At 32.9% G+C, this 22,611-nt stretch overlaps 1 protein-coding gene across 1 annotated transcript in view; it reads left to right on the top strand.

Moving 5' to 3' along the window:
- Positions 1–22,341, top strand: part of LOC143055022 (E3 ubiquitin-protein ligase DZIP3-like) — a 30,479-nt gene extending 8,138 nt beyond the window's left edge. Inside the window, exons 2-4 of the mRNA XM_076228155.1 lie at positions 4,773–5,047; positions 20,298–20,527; positions 22,205–22,341. Coding sequence (XP_076084270.1) covers positions 4,834–5,047; positions 20,298–20,527; positions 22,205–22,264 — 504 coding nt within the window. The 5' untranslated portion in view covers positions 4,773–4,833 and the 3' untranslated portion in view covers positions 22,265–22,341. The remainder of the gene's footprint in view (positions 1–4,772; positions 5,048–20,297; positions 20,528–22,204) is intronic.
- The last annotated feature ends 270 nt before the right edge of the window (positions 22,342–22,611 follow it).

The following is a 22,611-nucleotide window of genomic DNA, read 5'->3' as shown; positions in this document are numbered from 1 at the left end:
AAGCCAAAATATGCAATCTTTAATGACCTGACAACAGTATCGTAACTATATCCCTTTTTAATAAGTCTATTTAAAGCTTTTGTTCGTTTCTGAGGTGAATACTGACATTTTTGTGCTTTATAAAGAATATTTCCATAAAAAATTGGATGTGAAATACCTGAACATATAAGATGTCTGCATGTTACTTGAATATTCTTTTTCCTCAGAGAATATTCGTTAACTGTGGTAGATGGGGTCGACCACAGGTGATACATGTAGATAGAATGAGGTTGTACAAGGGCTAACGTCTTAGAGGAGAAACAGAGATGAACGAAAACGAAAATCAGGATGACATTTTTGAGCCGGAAAGAGTAATGTCCGAAATTTCTAATGATAACCTTGAAAGTGCGGACACTGTTGCATGGAGTACCATGCTTTGTTCACGTTGAAGGTCCATTTCAACAAGCTATTTGAGTGGTCCATAAGTTGCCGCTTGTTAGGCAACATAGTTTCATACCAATTTTGGCTTTGCGTTGTTTTCAGTGGTTTTCAAAGTAGTATTTGGCTTGTTGTTTAAATGGTTAAAATTTGGTTGCTCAAAAGTCTGTCAGCATGCAAATTTAAAATCCAGATGTAAAACGACTTAAAGGAGATTAGTATAAAGTTGATGTTTTTATGCTGATGCCCATGTAAAATGAGTTATCCAATGTAAAGATGACACTATACAGTTGAGTGGGCATCTTGGCATGTCGGGTAGATCATACATCTACGAGTTGTTCTAGTGGTTAGATACTGAAGAAGTAACAGTTGTGAATTTTGAATGACATGACTTGAAGCAATACATTGATACAGTTTGGGACAGACAAATGTCCTCTTGATTTAGATGTGCTGAATTGATTTCGATGCGGGGTGACCTTATCCTTTATTTTGTATATATATGTTTTTTTTATATTATGCAATTTTCATACTTTTAAGGATGAGCGAATCAAGTGAGTGGGTGTGTTCGTATGCTGTATGACATTGTACTTATTGTTTTGAGGAAGGTTAATTTCTGGTAGTACGTAAGCATCAACATTCTAATATACGGTCAGAAAGTTAGGACCTCAAATTTCAATGAAACTTGGTAGTTAATACTCATATGTCACCCTTGTTTTAAAGTTGGTATAATAGAGTTGCGGTTGTCATGGTTACCATACATCATGAAATTATTTTAATCCAAGGGGCCTACCTGTTAAAGCAATTATTCTTTTGTGTTTTTCATTTTACATCTTATACCAAGCTTAATACATGCAGTTTTAACATCAAAGCAACTGGAAACAACACTCATGATTTTCTTATTATCTAACTAGGATTTGCTTTGAAATTGGATGTGAACGTGTCGGGTGCAATCGGAACTTGGGTACGAACATGTAGGGTGCGAAAGCGTATTGGACGTGAACGGATCTGATACCGTGCGAGCACATATATCTGTTAAACATATAGGTTTTAAAAGGTTGTAAAAGACTTAAAGTATAAAATATTTGCTGGTTGTGATGGTATAACACACGAAATGATAAGAGTGTAATGTTGTAAATTAGTTAAACCATATGTGTTGATTTTCAATTTGATATTTAAGGGTGAAATCTTTCTTTCTATATGGAAAGAAAACATCTTAAGCCTATATTTAAAGGAGGATGTGTAAATGGTCCCTCGAACTAAATGGTCAAGCTTTTTCTAGCTGTTCAGGTAAAAAAAATACTTATACGAAAATCCGATTATGTAGAAATATGCATAATGTCCATCTATATCATATCTACCATGTCTACATTGAAGCGCTAACCGTTATTGTAAATGGTTGGCAGATATTATATCATTATCATTTTAAAGGCGAAGGAATAAAACTGTTTTGAAGTCTAAACTTTGAATAATCAAGAAAAATATTTGTTGGAATTAAATAAAAGCAGCTTGATTAAAAGTTAATATCATAAATAATAATTATGAATCAATTACAATATATCTAAATAGAATTGCAGTGTGTGCTACAATTGTGAAAATACATGAATAGTAAAATATAGGTCACTTACTAAAAACAGCTGATCTGTCTGCGATCTAATTTGAAACTGAATATACTTTTCTCTAAACGTTTAAAAGATCAAGTTAATCAATACACCTAAAAATAGTACGTGTGTAAGAAATCCATTTCTTGTTCTATATTTTCCTTCTGCAACTTGGATTCTTTGAAAAGAATATCAATATCAAAATCTGCTGACTCAGCATCTTCATTTCTCATCCCTAAGGCTGACACTTGGCCAACAGTCCCAGCCTCTACTTGTTTAAAGAATTCTCTTCAGTGCTATTCTTATACTGTTGTTGATCATTTTTCTTATTTGGGCAGTCCCTGCTGTAATGCCCTGCTTGATTGCATGAATAGCATTTGGAGTTGGGTTTCTGTTGTTTTTCACTAACTGCTCTCTTCTCTGTGGTTAGATTCATCATCTTTTCCTCCACTATTTCTCCAACTGCCTTTATTATATCTCTGGTCATAAACTCTTTCATGTCCCTACCAAACTGATTCAGTCTCTCCTCAGTTACGAATCTCTGGGGACCTGCTTTTCTGCAGTTGAGGTCTTCATAGTCATATTCTTCTTCTCCTTCTATTGTCTCCACTTTACGGATCTGAGTTTTGCCTTTCATGCCATTCTTACATGTTAGATGCCAAGTCACCAGGTTTATCTTTTCTTCCATGGTTTTTGGTCGCTTGGTCAGCACATCATATGCCAGACTCTGATCAGGTAATCCAGACAACATATATTCAATACTGATATTATTGTCCATTCCAGGGTAAGCCTTTCTAACCATGCCTTCTATCCTAGCAGTATATTCATGGATGCTTTCTTTATATTGTTTCTTGGTGGTCTGTAATTCACGTCTGTAGGTCTCTGGAAAACTGTTGTTTCCAAAACGTCGTTCCATTTCTGAGTTAAACAGCATAAAGGAAGTGCGAACTTCTGGAGCTAACTCTGTGGCAAAAGTAAGGGCCTCATCTTTAAGGACTAGAAGGATTTCGTCTGTTTGCTGTCGTGGACTCCAGTTATTACGTTCTGCAGTTATCTGGAACTGTACCATAAAAGCTTTCCAGTCTCCTTTACCATTAAAAAATGGAAGTCTTGACTTATAGGAATCTTGACTTGCAAATGATTCTGTTAGATTTCGCATCGGATAGGCGGTCTCACTAAATCTTGTGGCAGGGTAGTATGTGGAATTTTGTTGATTCCATCTATATGGTTGTTGTTCACCGTTACCATGGTTATCATAATTTCTATATTGTGACTGCATACTATGTGCTGAAGGTTGGGACTCAGTAGTCATTGTTTGCCTTGTATTAAATTCTTTCTCTCTTTCAAGTTCTTGTATCCATCACTTCATCTGGTTGATGATTCACATGATATGTTGATCTGTTCAGATTGCTGTCACTCAAAGAAGATGTTCTGGGCCGTGATAGGTTTGTCATGGTATTTGTCTGATTTGCTGTCATTGGTTTTGTCAAATTAGTAGTACTATTCCTTGGATTTGAATAAGAACTTACATTTATACTATTAGTACTAATATTTGTATGTACCCCCAAGCAGGATATGACTGACTGTTTAACCTAGTACTAGGTGAACTTATAGTATTAAAGCTTGAAATGCTGGGACCAGCCATTGAACTTTCAAAATTATTAACACTTGTAACTGAAGGGTAAGTATCAGAATTAATACCACTAGCCCCTGGTGCACTATTCGAAACAAATTGTGTCTCATTTTCTCTTGTTAAACCCGAAAAATTGGAATTAACACTACATAAGGAAGCTCTTGGGGACCCTACATTATTTAAAAACATAGGAGGTGGTAGTTGTCTGTGTCTTAAATTCATATTTAATATACCAGACTGAATTAATACTTAATTTCAGTTACCCTTATATTATCAAAATATTTTAAGAAAAAATACACCTTGAGTTTCAATAACTCTTGGTGCTCAATAATTTATTGATGGAAAAATACACCTTGAATTTCAATAACTCTTGGTGTTCAATAATTTATTTATCGAAAAATACACCTTGAGTTTCAATAACTCTTGGTGCTCAATAATATCATATGTAAACCACAGTTTGAGTTTCAATATAAGCTGATTTGTATGTTGATGTTGTTTTTTTTTAAATTAATGAATTCCTTTTTTCCTCTCTTTCTTTTTTTTTAAATGTTCTTTTTACCGCTGCCACCAATTGAAGCACCAACCGTTATTGTAAATGATTGGCAGATATTATATAAATATCAGTTTAAAGTCGAAGGAATAAGATTTGTTGGAATTAAATAAAAGCAGCTTTATTAAAAGTTAATATCATAAATAATAATTATGAATCAATTACAATATATCTAAATAGAATTGCAGTGTGTGCTACAATAGTGAAAATACATGAATAGTAAAATCTAAGTCACTTACTAAAAACAGCTGAACTATAGAAAATCATTACGCATAACAAGCAAGTGTACAAAAAGTGAAAACATGTATGACCTAGTTTCGCGGAAAAAATACGCCGGGAAATACCAATGTATGAAGGTTACTATTAAAAGAATACTGCAAATAATCGTGGCACAACATACATGAACTTCAGTTGTTTTGTTGATGTCACCTTCGACCTTTAATAAAGAATCTACATATGTTTACAATGCACACTCGTGTCTTTTTCCATCCGGTTTCATAACAATATCATTGGAGCCTCCTAGTTACAATTGCTATACCGTTTTCATGTTTAGTGACATCTTTTGTTTTTGCAGGAATCCATGAACCATTAAGCTACAACGATAAAGGGTTCTTTTGTAAAACGAATCTGAAATCATGGCACCTCTTTCTATAGAAGAGGAGAATTATGTCCGACTAGCGTTATTGTTAAAAGGGGTGACACCTAGAGCAGTCCGTACTCATTTTGACAAAGAATTCCCACCTACCTCTCTACCCTCAACATTAAGTACAAGCCACAACACTCTTTTAGACTTGAAAATAAAGAGAATCATAAATCAGGCTCAGTGGAAAATTTTGATTCCAAGAAATGGTAAGTTTTTATTTGACTGCAGCCATTTTATGGATCACGATTTCACTTACCAGTAGCGGAGGCTAGTGGCATTAAGTCTTACCATTGTCCATCTGTATGTTCGTACGTCCGTACGTCCCAAAATTGGTTTCCGTTTTTTAAACTTGAGATTACCTCAACCTAAATATTTTTTTTAAAAACTTATATACAATGCTTACTACTGCTAAATACAGATCAAGCTTGAATTTTGGTAGTGTCACTCTAAAATTTTTAGAAGAATGACCCTTTATAAATGGAAAAAGTAAAAAGAAAATAGTTTCCGTTCTCCTTTGCTTAAGTTTGCCTCCACCAAATGTTATGACACTTTTACAAAATGCTTAATACTACAAAGCACAGATCAATTTTGAATTTTGGTGGCGTCACTTAAGGTAGCACAATACAAAGATTTTATAACTCCAACTCCCAAGTTTTAAAATGCTGTAACTTTCTTAATAATGCTTGAAAATTTATAAAAGTTGTAGTTTTGGATAGCTAACAGATTACTCTTACAAATAAATGCAGTGTTAGTATTATGCAATAATTATGTAACCAATTATAATGTTAACTGTGTCTAAAATATTGTTCACCAAATTTCCACTTTCAAATGAAATTAGCTTCTGCATAGGTATCTCTAGAGGGTTGATTTGTATTATATGTTGTTCCTATGGCCATTATCTACAAAAGGGTGTCTCAGATTTTAGATAGAATGTATAGAACAAATTTTACACCTAATTAAACATTATCTTCTTTTATGTGGTTAGGATGTTTACACTAATTAGAGATTTATGAGAGAATGGAATACCATAGAGACAATCTGAGACACCCTTTTGAAGCCCATGATGTGTTGATTAAGATTTCGTTAAAATTTTCTGTATAGTTAAAGAGATGATAGAGCTAATGAACTTACCCAGATTTTGCCACTAATTACATAATAATTGATTACATAATGATTGCATAATAAAAATATGTCATTCATTTAAAAGATTAATCTTTTATCTATCTATATATACCTCTTTTATTAGTTTCTATGCATTCATAAGAAAGTTACAGCATTTCAAAGGTTAGTGATTTGAAGTAAACAAATCTTTGTATTGTGCTACCTTAAATGGTTCTAATGTTATGCCTCTTTATAAGGCCAACTAAAATTAATAAGTAGATTTTCATCCAAATTTTTGAAAAAAATGGGGCGGATGGGAGGATTTTATTTTTTAAATTTTATTTCATATGAAACCTTCTTGTCACGTGTTTTTCATATATGCAAGTGTAATAACAAGCCTGTATCATGTAAATACATCCATAAGGTATAGTGTATAAGACAATAACAATCAAAACCAAGGAGTAACCAAAGACTCATAAAACCAAAAGACATTTACATCAACAGCTACAAATAATAAGTAGGAAACATCACGAACTCTACTAAAACCAGGTGCTCCGGAAGGGTAAGCATTTCCTGCACCGTATACGGTACCCGTCATGTTATATTTTTGTTCAGTTCGGTAATGATGGAAGGTTGTTATGACTGAGGAAGAATATCACTGAGATATGATTTCTAACACACTTTTGTCATTATGGCATATCAGCTTATGATGGTGGCCATAAAATTGTTTGAGTGATCACTTTAATTTGATTGATTCATAGCCCTGTCTTTGAAATTTTTGAGAAGGAAGTATACCTCGTTCAACAAAATCAACATACTTTGAGCTAGCTCTAGAGTAACGTATCAATTGAGACACACACATATATACTCCATATGCTGATGCCGCTTTTTCAAATTCATAAATATATATCTGATTGGCAACCACTGTTCTACATGTAATTGCCGCTGTAGAAACCTATCTTATAGTAAACAGCAGAAATGTGAACAAATGCTCTTTTCAGTTGGACAACCTACATCAAATGTATTTTGCTTTTGAATCCGGGCAATGTTTTGTTATCCTAATAAAATGAAGCAAATGCAATGATATGCAACACGAGTACGATGAGTACAGAATAAAATGAAAAAACTCAAACAGTGTTGAAATATAAAGTTGGTCCTTAATATAATTATACAAGATGCAAATATAATTACAAATTGAATGTAGAACATAAAGTTGTTTAGTGACTCTATCGTGGGTATTGGGACAGAGGATGTTTGCTGTTTTTTTCTACAAAAAAATAAAGGCGCCATTGCTAAATCTAAATCTAAGAGCTTGCTATAAATTAATAAATTAAAAATGCTTATGTTTGTCCATTTTCTAAACTCAATATACGGTCACCATTCTAAAAAGATCATGCTTGTGTCAATTTCTTTATTCCAGTCAAATGTGTTCCACGATTCTTACGCTTTTGGGTTTCATTCACAGTCCAAATTTCTTGACACAAAGTCATGTCAGTCATTGTATAAATAAAATAAATCCAAGGTGTTTTACTCACAAACATTTGTGTCATTAAGTTATGACATACGGCGATTTGCGTTCTTGGACACAGCGTTTTACACGTTACCCGAATATTTCATGCCCTTCTCGTAATCATTCTCTATTCTCGGTAAATGATAAGAATACTCTCTCTAAGAAATACGAAAACCGAAATTGGAAACAGGAAGTTTTACATGAAACGAAATTATCGACGGTTACCGGTAACAGAAATGAACAAAATCCGGGAATCGTTATTTTTTATAAAATAAAAAAAATCGGGGTGGGAAGATTTCAGAGGGGCGGGCGGGGATGAAAATCTATCAATTAATTTTAATTGGCCTAAATGGAAAAAAATTGCTAAATTTTTAGTTTCCGTTCTCTAACATTTTGCCTCAACCAAATGTTATGAAAGTTTTACACCACATGCTTATTATCACTTAATACAGATCAAGTTTGAAATTTGGTGGTGTCACTTTTACTGTTCTGGATTTATGCCCCTTTATAAACATAAAAAAATAATGATTTTTTTGTTTTGTTCTCTCACTTTAGTTTACCTCAACCAATGTTATGAGAACAAAGTAAAATCACAGAAATACTGAACAATCCCTCATCAAATGGCAAAATCAAATGAAAAAGCACATCAAATGTATAGACAACAATGTCCTGTCATATTCAGCGTGTTTAGACTTATTAACAAAACACACATTTGCATTACCTCACTTATACTGCTTTTAAATTATGTATTTGGAAATAATGTCCAGTTAGCATTGTTGTTTAAAGGAGTGACACCTAGAGCAATCCGTACTTATTTTGACAGAGAATTTTGAACATTTGCCAATAACTTTAATATAATAAACTCCATTGAAAGTTTGCCAGTAATTATAGTATATTAAACTCCATTGAAAGTTTGCCAATAACTTTAGTATAATAAACTCCATTGAAAATTTGCCAATAACTTTAATATAATAAACTTTATTGAAAATTGGCCAATAACTTTAGTATAAGTAGATATAAATTTATGAAATTTAAACACAAGGGTTTTAAATCACAAAACGAAGGTTAGAATTGATATGGGGAGTTATGGTCCCTATGGCTCAGGAATAAGTGACCAAAAAGGGTCCAAATCAGCATTTTTCTAGTGTCCAGACAATAACTTGTGGAACTGTGTATGGAAAAAAATAAAAACACAAAAATGCTGAACTCCGAGGAAAAATCAAAAAGGAAAGTCCAAATTCAAAAGACAAAAATCAAAAGTCCAAACACATCAAACGAATGGATAACAACTGTCATATTCCTGACTTTGTACAGGCATTTTCTTATGTAGAAAATGGTGGATTGAACCTGGTTTTGTCTGAAAGTGTAACAAAAGTTTACATATCTTAAATGAACTCATCATAGATACCTGAATTTTAATTGTGTATTTATGCCAGACGCCTGTTTGGTCTACAAAAGACACATCAGTGACGCTTAGTTTCAAAAAGTTAAAAAGTAAAAAGTTGAAGAGCATTTGGAACAAAAATTCCTTAACGAATTGCCGAAACTGTAGCCTATCCATTCCTGAGGTTAAAAAGCTTTAGTATTTCAAAAATTTAAAGTTTTCGAAACAGTTAATTTAATATAAAGATGACCATATAAGTCATGTCAGCACGTTTGAGCTGACTAATGGGCTGGCGATACCCTCAGGGGATTAAAACTATTTCAATTTTAGTTTTTTGTGTACAATTTGAACATTTGTATGGCGTTCATTATCACTAAACTTATATATATGTGTTTAGGGGCCAGCTGAAGGACGCCTTCGGGTGCGGGAATTTCTCGCTATATTGAATATACAAAAGCAGATGTGATATAGGAAGATGTGGTGTGAGTGCCAATGAGACAACTCTCCATACAAATAACAATTTAAAAAGTAAACCATTATAGGTTAAAGTACGGCCTTCAACACGGAGCCTTAGCTCACACCGAACAACAAGCTATAAAGGGCCCCAAAATTACTAGTGTAAAACCATTCAAACGGGAAAACCAACGGTCTAATCTATATAAACAAAACGAGAAACGAGAAACACGTATATATTACATAAACAAACGACAACTACTGTACATCAGATTCCTGACTTAGGACAGGTGCAAACATTTGCAGCGGGATTAAACGTTTTAATGGATCCAAACCTTCTCCCTTTTTCTGAAACAATAGCATAACATCACAACAAAGAAAAACATACGATAAAATATCAATTGGCAGACTTAACTCAATCAAAAAACGTATGATTAAACAATGAACGAATAAATTTGATCTGCGATATCTGAATACAAATGCACAGTTAATTAAATATTAGAGACAAACAATGGTATGATTGCCAATAAGACAACTATCCACAAAAGACCAAAATGACACAGACATTAACAACTATAGGTCACCGTACAAGCTATATAGATGATGTTCTTTTACTAAATAATTCAAAAATTGGTGACTATGTGGAACGCATCTATCCCATCGAACTAGACATAAAGGATACTACAAATACAGTTAAGTCGGCTTCATATCTCCACTTACATCTAGAAATTGACAATGAGGGTCGGTTGAAAACAAAACTTTACAACAAAAGAGATGATTTCAGCTTTCCAAATTGTGAACTTTCCATTTCTAAGTAGCAACATTCCAGCAGCACCTGCATACGGGGTATATATCTCCCAATTGATACGATACTCCCGTGCTTCAATTTCCTATCATGATTTTCTTAATAGAGGGTGGCTCACACAAGGACGCTATTAAACCAAGAGTTCCAAATGGTGAAGTTGAAATCATCCCTTTGTAAATTTTACAGACGCCATTACGAGTTGGTTGACCGTTATTGAATAACCGTTTCACAAATGATATCGGATATATTCCTTACGTCCTAACTACAATCCCCTTCCCTTGCATGAATGTGACCTACCGAATTAGACTATTTACCGTATTTGTAATCACATAAGCAACACGGCGGGCGCTACATGTGGAGCAGGGTCTGCTTACCCTTCCGGAGGACCTGAGATCACCCTAATTTTTGGTGGGTTTTGTGTTGTTTATTCTTTAGTTTTCTATGTTGTGTCATGTGTACTACTGTTTTTCTGTTTGTCTTTTTCATTTTTAGCCATGGCGTTGTCAGTTAGTTTTAGATTTATGAGTTTGACTGTCCCTTTGGTATCTTTCTTCCCTCTTTCAGATAGTATCAAGCTTGAATATTGTGTGTCCAAATTTGCTCCATCTGTTCAGGGTTCAAACTCTGCGGTTATATCAGACTGCTCAGCAAAACATTTTATAAGTGATTATCTTGAATATTATTATAGATAGAGATAAACAGTAAACAGCAATAATGTTCAGCAAAATAAGATCTCAAAAGCAGATACATAAACGGCTAAAATAAGAACATGGGGTTAAAATGCAGGTTAAGCTTATATCTCTGAAACTAATGCTTTTAGACCAAATTTGACAATTAGAAAAGAACGTTCATTAGGTTAAGATCTATCAGTCTTATGTATATTATAGATAGATGTAAATATGACATAAAACTGTAAACAGCAATAATGTTCAGAAAAGTAAGTTCTACAAATAAGTCAACATTATCAAAATGGTCATTCGACCCCTTGATAAGTTATTGCCTGTTAAATTCAATTTTAAACAATTTGTCTTAAATTTTTGTAATCGTTTACAAAAGTGTTCTCCTCTGAAACAACTGAGACTAATTTAACCAAATTCGACCACAATCAACATTATGGTATATAGTTTTCACAATGTGTCTGGTGAACTTGCTTGCCAACCAACATGACAGACATGGCTAAAATTAAAACAATTGGATACAAAGCAGTTTTTGGCTTTTATTAATGAATCAATCGTAAATGAAAATATTAGGTGAGCGACACAGGCTCCTTGGATCATCTAGTTTTTGCCAAACTGTCAAGCCTCTTACGTCAATCATTTTGTTTTATAGCATGGAAATATCCTCAAAATGTCATTCTGAAATTGATGAGAAGGAGACACACAAATGAACCAATTGATATTTAATGTTTCCAACTTAGTTACGTCATTGTTGGAATCCCACGCTACGATGAAGAAGGAGTACCATTCACAGAATTCTTGTACTAATTTAAAATTGGTACTTGTTTAATCTAAACATAAAAATGTTTGCTGTAGAAGATTCAAACATCAACATTCAATGCTTTTATTTGTATGTCAACTTTCACGTTAAAAAAATGGTGACACGTGAGATTTGGGGAAGGAAACGGCAGTTTTCATTTTTTCTGTAAAATTCTGATTTTAGAATCTTCCTCCAATATAGGAGCACATCAATTTATGTGTAATTATCCACTATATAGAAAAAGAAATTAATGTATCTGAACACTTAAAATGTGACATTTAGTATATGATTCCATTAAAGGGAAATTCCGCGATTTTTTACTTATCATCTAATTATGTTCATCTTAACATAAAAAAACACATTTGCAAAGTTTTAAATTTATATTCCTTCTAATAACGGAGAAAATCAAGCATTTGTAACCTTTTTAGTTGACCTTCTAGAGTGGGTTTCGACGTTTTAGCCCTATGTGTTGAATTCTGGGAAAAAATAAAATCTGTTAAACTCTTATAGCTTATCGACAATATACGTAATTAAAAGCGCACAGGTCGTAGTTATTAATTACAATATAAGAATGAACGAAAATGAATATCCATATACCGTTTTGTATTGATTGAATTAAACTCCTACAAAATTATCTCTAGTAAATGTTTTCGAATAAATTTCATTAATTATTGTTGAGATTTTTTCAAAAAATATATTGAAAATTTTTACTGATATTGAACTGAAAATATTTCCATTCTATTTACCATTATTGTTTTGATAATCATTTCAATGCAACTAATGTGTGAGCAGAGTGTGTATATTATTTTGTAAAGGTCACTGTATATTTCCTTGAGTGAGGTCAATTCGTTTACCTCGTAGCTATTTAGCCGCAGGTGTGAGTTCAAGCGTACACAGGTATGAATGTTGATATTTAGAAGGGATGAACAGAAAGAATTAGAAAGAGTATTCTGTATTTAATACACTAAGATTTAATACACGATGAGAATAAAGATACAATAATTAATTGAAAATTGGCGTAAAGATTCAAATATGAAGTAAAAAATAGTAGTTTTAATCTTTAATAAAAACTAAATGCAATATTACCCAATTTGATCAGGATAAAACATTGCACATATGTTTGCTATCATTGACTTTACCGGAATTTCTTAACTTGTATTCAAATCTGGCTGTGTTTAAATGCTCGTAAAACTATCGCAAATTTTAAAGTTTTTAATTGAAAATAATTACAGCATACAACATGCATGATTTTTTTGTAGTTTCTTTTTAACATTGCATTCTTACATAATTAAATTCATTGGATAATCATTTACACGAACTTTTTGTGAAAAGAATACCAATTATCGAAGCTAAGACATTATTTTTGAGGGGATTTATCTACATTTTTTTTTAAATTCTATGATAATATTTGTGCAATGTTGAACAATGATAGCCGTCATTAATCCAAATAAGTAATACAGTTGTTGTAATACAACTTATATTTTAGTCATGCATAAACTGATATTGACGAATTTAGAATAGTTCGTCCCTACATCGTTGTTCTTGAAACAATCATAATTAGTATACATGTAAGTTTTCCGACGTATAAGCGCCATTGAGGATGAGCTCCAGAAAAAGCAGACTAGTAGCATTTCGTTAGTTTGTTTGTTGGGAAAGGAGAGGAAATGCAACCACTTGTACAGATAAACGACATAATTACCATACAAGCATATATAGTCAACACAACCAGAAAGAGTTTCCATCGTTGGACGGGGAATATGAAGGCTTCCAAGAATGAACAAGTGACATGTCTAACTCTGAACAGTTAGAAAACGGAATATCGACATCGACCGCTTGTTATTGATATTTGAAGCTGCATGCATATAAACGTATACGTTTATGATAGTGATGAGTTCTTGCGTCTGACAAACACTAAATTCCTTCATGGTTATATCTTGCCATACGTTTATATTGGTTTGTTAGGTGATTACTCAAAATCGTTATTTAAACATCCTGTTTGTGAGATGTAGATTCATTTCAATACCGAAATTTCGTCTATATATTAAGTTTCACAAGTGTATAACACGGAGAAGCTCTGAAGGTACATTACTTCCATTTTATTTGGGTGTGAACCATCGATGTTTACAGCAATATTAAAGCATAAGATGATGATGGAAGAAAGAACTATGCGCGTCATGTGGCAAATAGTACATGGATATCGGACCATGAGTTGTCAATCTGTATGAAAAGATTTCCAAAACAACCATATTATTGAGAAGGAATGTTTACATCCTATATTATCGTACTAGTATTACAGGGTTCTTGTGGCGTTCACCTTAGACACACATCTTTTTAACGATGTTTAAAAAAAAAGACAGAACCAATTTAATGTTATATTTCCCTTTTTTTTTTAATATAAGGTCTTTTATCTGACAAAAATATCCCTATTTAGCGGACAAGCAATTTATTCATTTTTCTGTTATTGAATAGCAAGAAAGAAAATAAATCCCGAAATTAATTTGAAACTTTGATATGCAATAGTTTCCCAGCAAAATATTCACATCCCTTGGGGATAATTAGTGTTCGTCCAGTGCAATATATAACAATTGTGATGACGAATTCCTTCCTTTGTTCGAGAACAATCTTATTGAAATATAAATCTGTGATTTTACTATGTCCACAACTTCGATGAACCAAAGCAAGTTAAACATTGACCTGTATTTAAATCAAATTGGTTTTGTTCTTCTTCTTCTTCTTCTTCTTCTTCTTCTTCTTCTTCTTCTTCTTCTTCTTCTTCTTCTTCTTTTGTTATACAATAGTCTATCGACATTCGATGATCACATACTGTTGGCATACGTGGACTAGTCTATTTACAAAACTTTTACCCCAATTTATTCAAAATATATGTTATAGATAATGCATATTTTAAGGTTTTTCTTGTCGAAGAACACACCGAGGGGTGTCAGGATTGATCAAATGAAAGACCGACCGGAGGGAGGTCTTTCTTTGAACAATCCTGACACCCCGAGGTGTGTTCTACGACAAGAAAAACCTTAAAATATGCATTATCTGACTTATATACAGTAAAAAAATATTAATTTTATAAAGTTTTGTAAAATTTAGTATCCTATTTTACCGACAACACTAAAGTGGGATATTCCTTTCTAATGCGTTCAAGTTTTAAATACGCCCTGCGGCTCATTTAGAATGTGAAATAAAACTCACTTAATAATTTAGATATAAACCTTTTAAAAATTATTATCCATGCACAATAAAAATATTACTGTAACTGCATGAATAGACACAAATGTATTGTTACCATCCGATAACGTTGTATGACAAATACAAGACACATTGTAATTGTGAGTAATTTATTGTACCACATACAAATGTAGCTTATGGAAAAGGGGGAGGGGTATGTTTTTTTTTCTATTTGTTATGTTATTTCTATCGCGGAAAAGTGGTTATTTGTTTTAACAATTTTATTTGAATCGAATGAGATTGTCTTTTGAATAGCAATACATTTTATTAAAAGATAATCTGGATATAATTATATACCCTCCACACCTGACCCTTTCGTGAGTTACGTTAACATTATTCAATAGAATATTCAATAGAATATAAGATTATCTTATTAGTTGATCATTTGATAGAGTAAAAGGTATACGTAAATTTAAAAAAAGTTAAGAACTGACACGAAGACGAATATAAATACATGTAGGTCACAGTATGATTTCCTATTCAGTGTGTATCGTTCTGAACATGCATGAAATATTTGCCACTGGACGTTAAGCAAGCAACCAAAAACCAGTCAACCTTTTCAGTTTGACTCAATAAGATTTTCAAAATCTTACACACGAATATGTTAAATCTGGATTTATTTTATGAAAGTCTACATTAAAATTCTTCTAACATATATGATAATGTTTCTTTATTGTAGCGATAAATTAACAAAACTTCACGTTATTTGTTTCTAAAATTAAAATACGGGACTACAATGACGGTTTCTTTTACACCTTTCATCGATTAAACTTTAAAAAATAAATTTCCAAATCGACAACAAAAAACTATTAGACGAATAAAGTTTTGAAGTAAATCATAGATTGCATGTTTATCAAGGAAAATAATGACCTCTCACAGGTCATTATTTTATGCCTTGGAGCATATATCATTGAAACATGGTATCGTCCGGGTTCATTCTGAAAAAGAATGACCTTTCGTTCTGAAAGAAAATAACTCCATATAGGTATATAAGTTTTGCTTATGTTCAATGTATACATGTATATATTTTAAATTGCGCTATAGTTCCGTAACTTTCTACCCAGTCGTATAAACGAATCGTCGACAAGTGCGTACATTTTTTTAAATCAATATTTCTGGTATGTTCTATTCTGTCCTTCACTATTGACAACGAGTATATATTACATTTTCCAAAATTCACCCTTGGAAAAAATATTTAAATAGATTTTAATTTCATAAAATCTTATTTTTTGGGTATTATTTATATTTTTATGAATTCTATTCTTTACACCAGAAATGTTATTTATAAACAAGCGTATCAGTTTAGTAATGACAAGTAAGACAGAGTTGTATATTATACATCTGATAGTTTCAAATGGAAAGTTATAAGTTATCGGCCGTGTACACTGATCATTACCTGCAGAAGTGAAACGATGCATGAACTTACAAGCCCGACAGGAAATAGCTTGAATACCTGGACGTGTCACCTGACACCCCTCACAATACCTTTGGAAGTAATACCTTTAGGCATGCTGGTGATCAGGTGAAGGAAGATCAGAATTTATTTGAAAAAAGTTTATTACTTTAAAGAATTATGAACAAATTAGATTTTTGAAAACAATTTATACGGAACACTTATTTATGATTTCAACTTTAACTTTTTACCTAATTCCAACATTAACAGTTTAAAAACAACAGACCATGGTAATTTTAAAAAATAAGAATATGTTCCGTATCAAGGTAGTTAGTCGGATAAAACAACCGTACGATTGACAAGATATCGACACGCAATTACGACTACATCGGTTACTGTAGTTTTGTTCCTTTGTGGTTTATAGACATATCGTTAATATTAATCTGGAAAGAAGACAAAATGGCCGAACGCAGATAATTGTTACTCTAAATTTAAAATCGATGGTGATCGCTTATCTAGCGGAATAAAACTTTAATATCTATGAATTTGAGCCTTTTTATACAGAATGAACATAATATAAATGTTTGATTTTTTTGCGTAGTTTCCCTTTAAAACAAAATAGTATGTACCAATACAATCATGATAATCATTGCAATATAAAAACAAATGATAACAAATTGAAAATGTTGATTTTTGTAGTTTAAACCTATTTATTCATGAAATTTACAAATATATCAAAATATAGGATTTGGAAACAAGCTTCACACCACTTATATCAATAATATTGGTTTTTACAAACGTTTGCATATATTCCTGAGAGTTGAAACTGGGAACTTTATCAATGAAAAATTAAAACGGAATAGATTTTTCAGTCCTTACTTTCTTGAGAGAAAAAAAAGTCATACATAGAGTACTGTCACAAAAAATTAAGAAAAGTCCAGCCTGCGGTTCAATGAAACACAATTCAAATTTTGAAATATATTGAAGTAGTTTTTAAATGATAGAATTCTATGGAATTTTAAAGAATTAACTTTAACTGTATTCAATTATTAGTCTTTGGATGGTGAAAACTTCCCACCAACACTATACACCATTACACCATTACACCATCACACCATACACCATCACACCATACACCTTGTACCATTACACCATACACCTTACACATTACACATTACACCATACTACATTACCCATTCTATCTACACGATCCGAAATTACCCATAATGCAATTAAATTTTAAATGTTAGGATTATTATTATTGTTTATGTTTTCAATCCTAAAAATTAAAATAAAAAGAACATTGTTTTCAACTAATGAAATGTCCTACACCATGTATTCACACCATTTCCGATCGCACGTTACACAGCCACATCATTCCTCATACACCATTACACCATTACACTATTACACCATTTCCCTTACACCATACACCATAGCACCATACACCTTACAAAATTGCACCATATGCCATACACCATTGCACCATACACGTTTTTTGGGAAGTTTACACCATCCAAGGGCTGTAGTCACTTGATTGCACATTTTTTAAATTTCTAATCGAAAAGCAATCTTTAAACAGGTTTAACATGTATAATACTTTATTTTTTTGAGAATCTTAGATAAAACGTGACAAGAAAAAATACTTTGGAAGACAGATTAATTATTCTCTGACTTTCTTGTTACATTGTAAAGATATTACAATTATTTTTTTAAGGAATCATGTTGAATTTTAAAAAATTAGATAAGCTACATCAAAAACTGAATGTCAGGAGTGTATTAAATGTTTGAAAACTTTCTAAAGTTCTGTAAACCATCTATAATATGAAGAAAAAACGTGTTCTCATATAGATGAGATTAATAATAATTTCGACGAGACGATGGAATAATTTAATTTTGGATGTAAGACTTTTTTCTAATTGACTGAAATTGTTTTGTCTATCAGCTCATATACATTTGCTTGATGTGACCATAAACTCATCAACGTTTTTTTTATCACTTCTTAAAAAAGGTCATGTTTTTCTCTGGCTGTTTATGACGTCTTTATACTAAATCCATTGGATGTTGGATGTGTACGGATTGAATGTTTAGTCTTAGATACATGATTTGTTTGTTAGTTGTTAGTGGCTTTGAACTGGTTGTCAGATCTGTTCATTGTGTCTTTTTGTGTCGGGATGTATAAGTATCCGGCCACGTCCACTTGTATTTTTTGTACATCTGATGAGTTAAGCCTTTTTCAACTAATTTGTATAGTTCGTTCTTATGTTGTACTGGCAAAACGCTGTCCCAGGTTAGGGGGGGGGTTAGGATCCCGCTAACGTGTTTAACCCCGCCACATTATTTATGTATGTTCCTGTCCCAAGTCCGGAGCCTGTAATTCAGTGGTTGTCGTTTGTTTATATGCTACATATTTGTTTTTCGTTAATTTTTTTACATAAATAAGGCCGTTAGTTTTCTCGTTTGAATTGTTTTACATTGTCTTATCGGGCCTTTTATAGCTGACTATGCGGTATGGGCTTTGCTCATTGGTGGAGGCCGTACGGTGACCTATAGTTGTTAATGGCAATCATACCACATCTTCTTTTTTATATTTTAGAATTAAATAATAATACCGCAGTCCCACTCGGCCACGATAGCACTACGATCTGTGTAAATCGCAGTAAGGTCGTAATATTGTCGTGGTGAGGTCTTGAAGATTGTGATGGTCGTGGCCAACTTTGAAAATGTTCATAACAATCGTGGTGCGGTCGTGGCAAAATCAAATCGTAGTAGACGCGTAGTAAGGGCGCACTAAGGTCGTGGTAAGATCGCAATGGTCGCTGTACCGTTGTTGCGAGTGCGTAACAAACCCGTGCTTCTTTTCGGAGAGACTGCTCTACGATCTCACAGCGATGTTACTACGACCATTGCGTTATCAATGCGACTCATATATGCTTCCATTACAATTATACCACATTTACACCACGCTGTTTAAGACGATAGTACGATTCTAGCACGCCCATGCCGTCCTCATCACGCTCTTCTTATGACCTGACTACGTTAATGCTACGACCATCATGCTCTTTGTCATTAAAATACATGAAATATATAAAATTAAAGCTCTCCAGAGTTTGTTTCTCTATATGAAATTTGTCCCTTTTCTTCAACGGCTGAACTATGCTTGATACATCTGTGGCATCCCTGCTATATATCACTCACTAAAACATTGTCATTTGAGCTTGATGGACCAACAGTAGGTTATGATTCAGGTTGCCTTGGTCGGTCTGACATCTATGTCAGTTCAGGATTCGTTACTTTCAGAACTCCCTCTGCTTCTACATCTTCTCCTACAACTAATCCCACGTGTTCTAGTAGATTTTAGTGGCATGACTGTGCTTTTTTCGAGAAATCTACATATTAATCAGAAATATAAGGAATGGAACAGTATGTATATTGAACACGATGGAAACGTTATTGCTGAGAACGTAGTAATATTGAGGTATGGATATAGTATAATCGTGGTAAGAACGTGTTAAATCGCAGAAGAAGCGTGGTAAGATCGTGTTGCAATCGGATAACCCGTGGTATGGTCGTAGTGAGAACATTATGAACGTTGTTTGATCATGATAATCGTAGGAAAGTCGTGGTGAGAACATGACACAATCGTAGCGGGATCGTTGTAGAAGTGTAGTATGGACGTAGTATCAACGTGAAATCAACGACAATAAACGTTTTCATGCCGCTCATATCGTGACCTTACTACGATCTTAGTTTTTTTTTATTGCGGTGAGAATTTTGCGATCGTGGTCTAGTGAGACTGAGGCTTAAGGAATGACTGTGATATTTTTTTCTATCTATTTAAAATAACATAAAATACTTTTGCATACATGACATGTGCATGTTATTTAGTTTGCACCGCATTTGTCATGTTATTTCTTCATAGACAGAAAACAGAATACTCATTCCTTAAATAAAATATTTATTAAAGTAATATTTTATCTGTAAATAATTATACTTCATAATAAACCTGGTGAGTGAAATACTCAAGTGTAACATTTTTCAATACTGATTTTAGCACTATAAGTGATGCATTTCTGTTGTTTTCAATGTTACAGGGTTTCCCGATTCTAAAACATTTGATGTAACATTGATGATATGTCTGATCAGAAACTTGACATCTATTACTCAGCCAATCAATGGATTTGACAGTCTACCACTACCAGGAGAGACAACTCCAGGATCTGATCTAGCGAGGATAAAATTTTACAGGAATAAACTAGCTCATCACGATAGTAATGAAATAGACACTGTTTATTTTGATACAGTATGGAGAGATATATCAGATGTAAGTTTGTCTCGACATTTATACTTGTAGTTATGTTTAACATGTTGTATAATGATTCCATTGTCAATAGAATCAATAAAGTAACAAATAACATGTTCTTACTATGTATATTAGCACCAACTGCTTTAATATATGAAGGCCTTTTTGGCCTTTTTGGGACTGATGATTGACTTTTTAAAAAACCTTCTACCCTGAAACTATGCCAATTGCTACCATACAGGGAAACTGTGCCTGGATATTTCTTAGGGTATTTTGTTTCTAAATTGGGGATTTAATTTACCAATAAAAATGGGTCATGCTTCTAGAAATAGAGAAAAGGTGGTGAAATGTAGTTTTTAGGTAAAGATTTCTTGAAAAGCTATCAAAACCTTATGGGACTGACTTGATATCTAAATCTTACAAGATTTATCACTACCTTAATTGCTACACAAAATATAGTGCATTGATCATAATGTTCTATACATCCTATCCATAAACATTTCCGGAAACTAATGTCAATGTAATATATGCTCAGTTATCCAAGACACAAATTGATGTTACACTTATCAATAATTTTGCCTAACTTTTGCAAGGTCGAGAGGTGGAGCAATATACTATCTGTTCTAAAAATATATATGGTGTCATTCATACCTGCCATCTTTTTAAAATGTCCATTGGGGTTTTACGTGCAAGATTACTCTTACAGTCCCAAAAAAAAAACTTCAAATGCATCTTAATATTGTTGTTTTGCTTCATCATACTTTTTAAAGCCTATAGTCATTGTAACATTAATTGTTTTGTTTGAGATTGTGGACAAAATTGCTCTTTCAAAATTTCCATTTGGGAGCTTTCATGGAGAAAATTCCCCACAAATAGTGACAGTTGGCAGGTATGGCCATTGTTAATGCCATTTTTAAAAATGAAAGTTAATTTCCGTTGTCTAAAATTGCAGTTAAATCAACAACAACCAATGCAATATTTAGTTTCACTTCTCACTGATAAATTGAAGCAATCTTTATCCTCAGTGCTACAAGCACTTTGATTGGCTTATATCTTTGTTCATATCTCAAAAATCAAAGAAGCAGTTACACAACCGACAGATAAAACATTATCAGCAGATCAAGCTCTATCTAAGTTAAGATTTTCTGATAATATGACAATCTATTTTGGAATTATTGTCAATTTTTATACGCCCGTTTATAATAGTAATAAGGTATATCGTTGTCCATCCATCGTCAATATGTCGGACAAATAACCTGAAAACGCCTTAACCAATTTGCATGAAACTTTTGTGCATTGTTTATTTCTATTGACTATCTCCCTTTTAATATTTATAAATTTTAGATTTTACGTTTCCGAGTTGAGGGGTTTTATTCTGCAAGGGTTCCGCAAAACCCAGTGAATTGCCTACTTTTGCTGTTGTCTATTCCATCCATACACGATACTCAGAGACTTTTAACACCTTCAAATATATCAAATTATTGGTGCTATAAATAACTGTTGTGAACATCACCGGCATTATTGACATCTGTGGTTCGTCTGATACTTGTTCAAGTGCTTTCAACATCACGGATAATGAAATCATCATCGCCATTTTGAGCTACTTGCACTTGATACCGTTGACTAGCAAGTTTAACTTATTTCTCCGAAAATTTCTCAAACCGATCCACTTAACTATCGGACATTTTTGTATTGCAGAATGTTACAGACCATAAGATGACATTTTACTATTATTTACTACCAATTCTGTGTAGCTAACAAGGAGTAGTCGAGGGAGGAAATTGATTGAATAGTTTTATTTAGATTACCCAAAAAAGGGGCGCGACCTTTGGCAAACATGGGAACAATTCAATAACCGTGCCCACAGGAGTCTAATTATTAATTGATTTTAGTCTGTTTGGAATTGTAAAACGCATTTTTCGTATTTTTGTTTCATTATCTTTTTCAATAAATCTTAAAATCAAATTTGTCTTTCCTTCCAAGTTACATGTTCTTGACCAAAAATCTTTGCATCACTTGTTCGAATCACATGGCGACGGCTTATTTCGTTTGTTGACGCTACCAAACTTTCATTGTATTGCAGTAAATATTTGGTATCAAATTCA

The sequence above is a fragment of the Mytilus galloprovincialis genome, chromosome 12 (genome assembly GCF_965363235.1).
Source record: "Mytilus galloprovincialis chromosome 12, xbMytGall1.hap1.1, whole genome shotgun sequence".
NCBI classification, from domain to species: Eukaryota; Metazoa; Mollusca; class Bivalvia; order Mytilida; family Mytilidae; genus Mytilus; species Mytilus galloprovincialis.
Note: the sequence above shows the minus strand (reverse complement) of the source record. Positions and strands in the feature narration are given on the sequence as shown.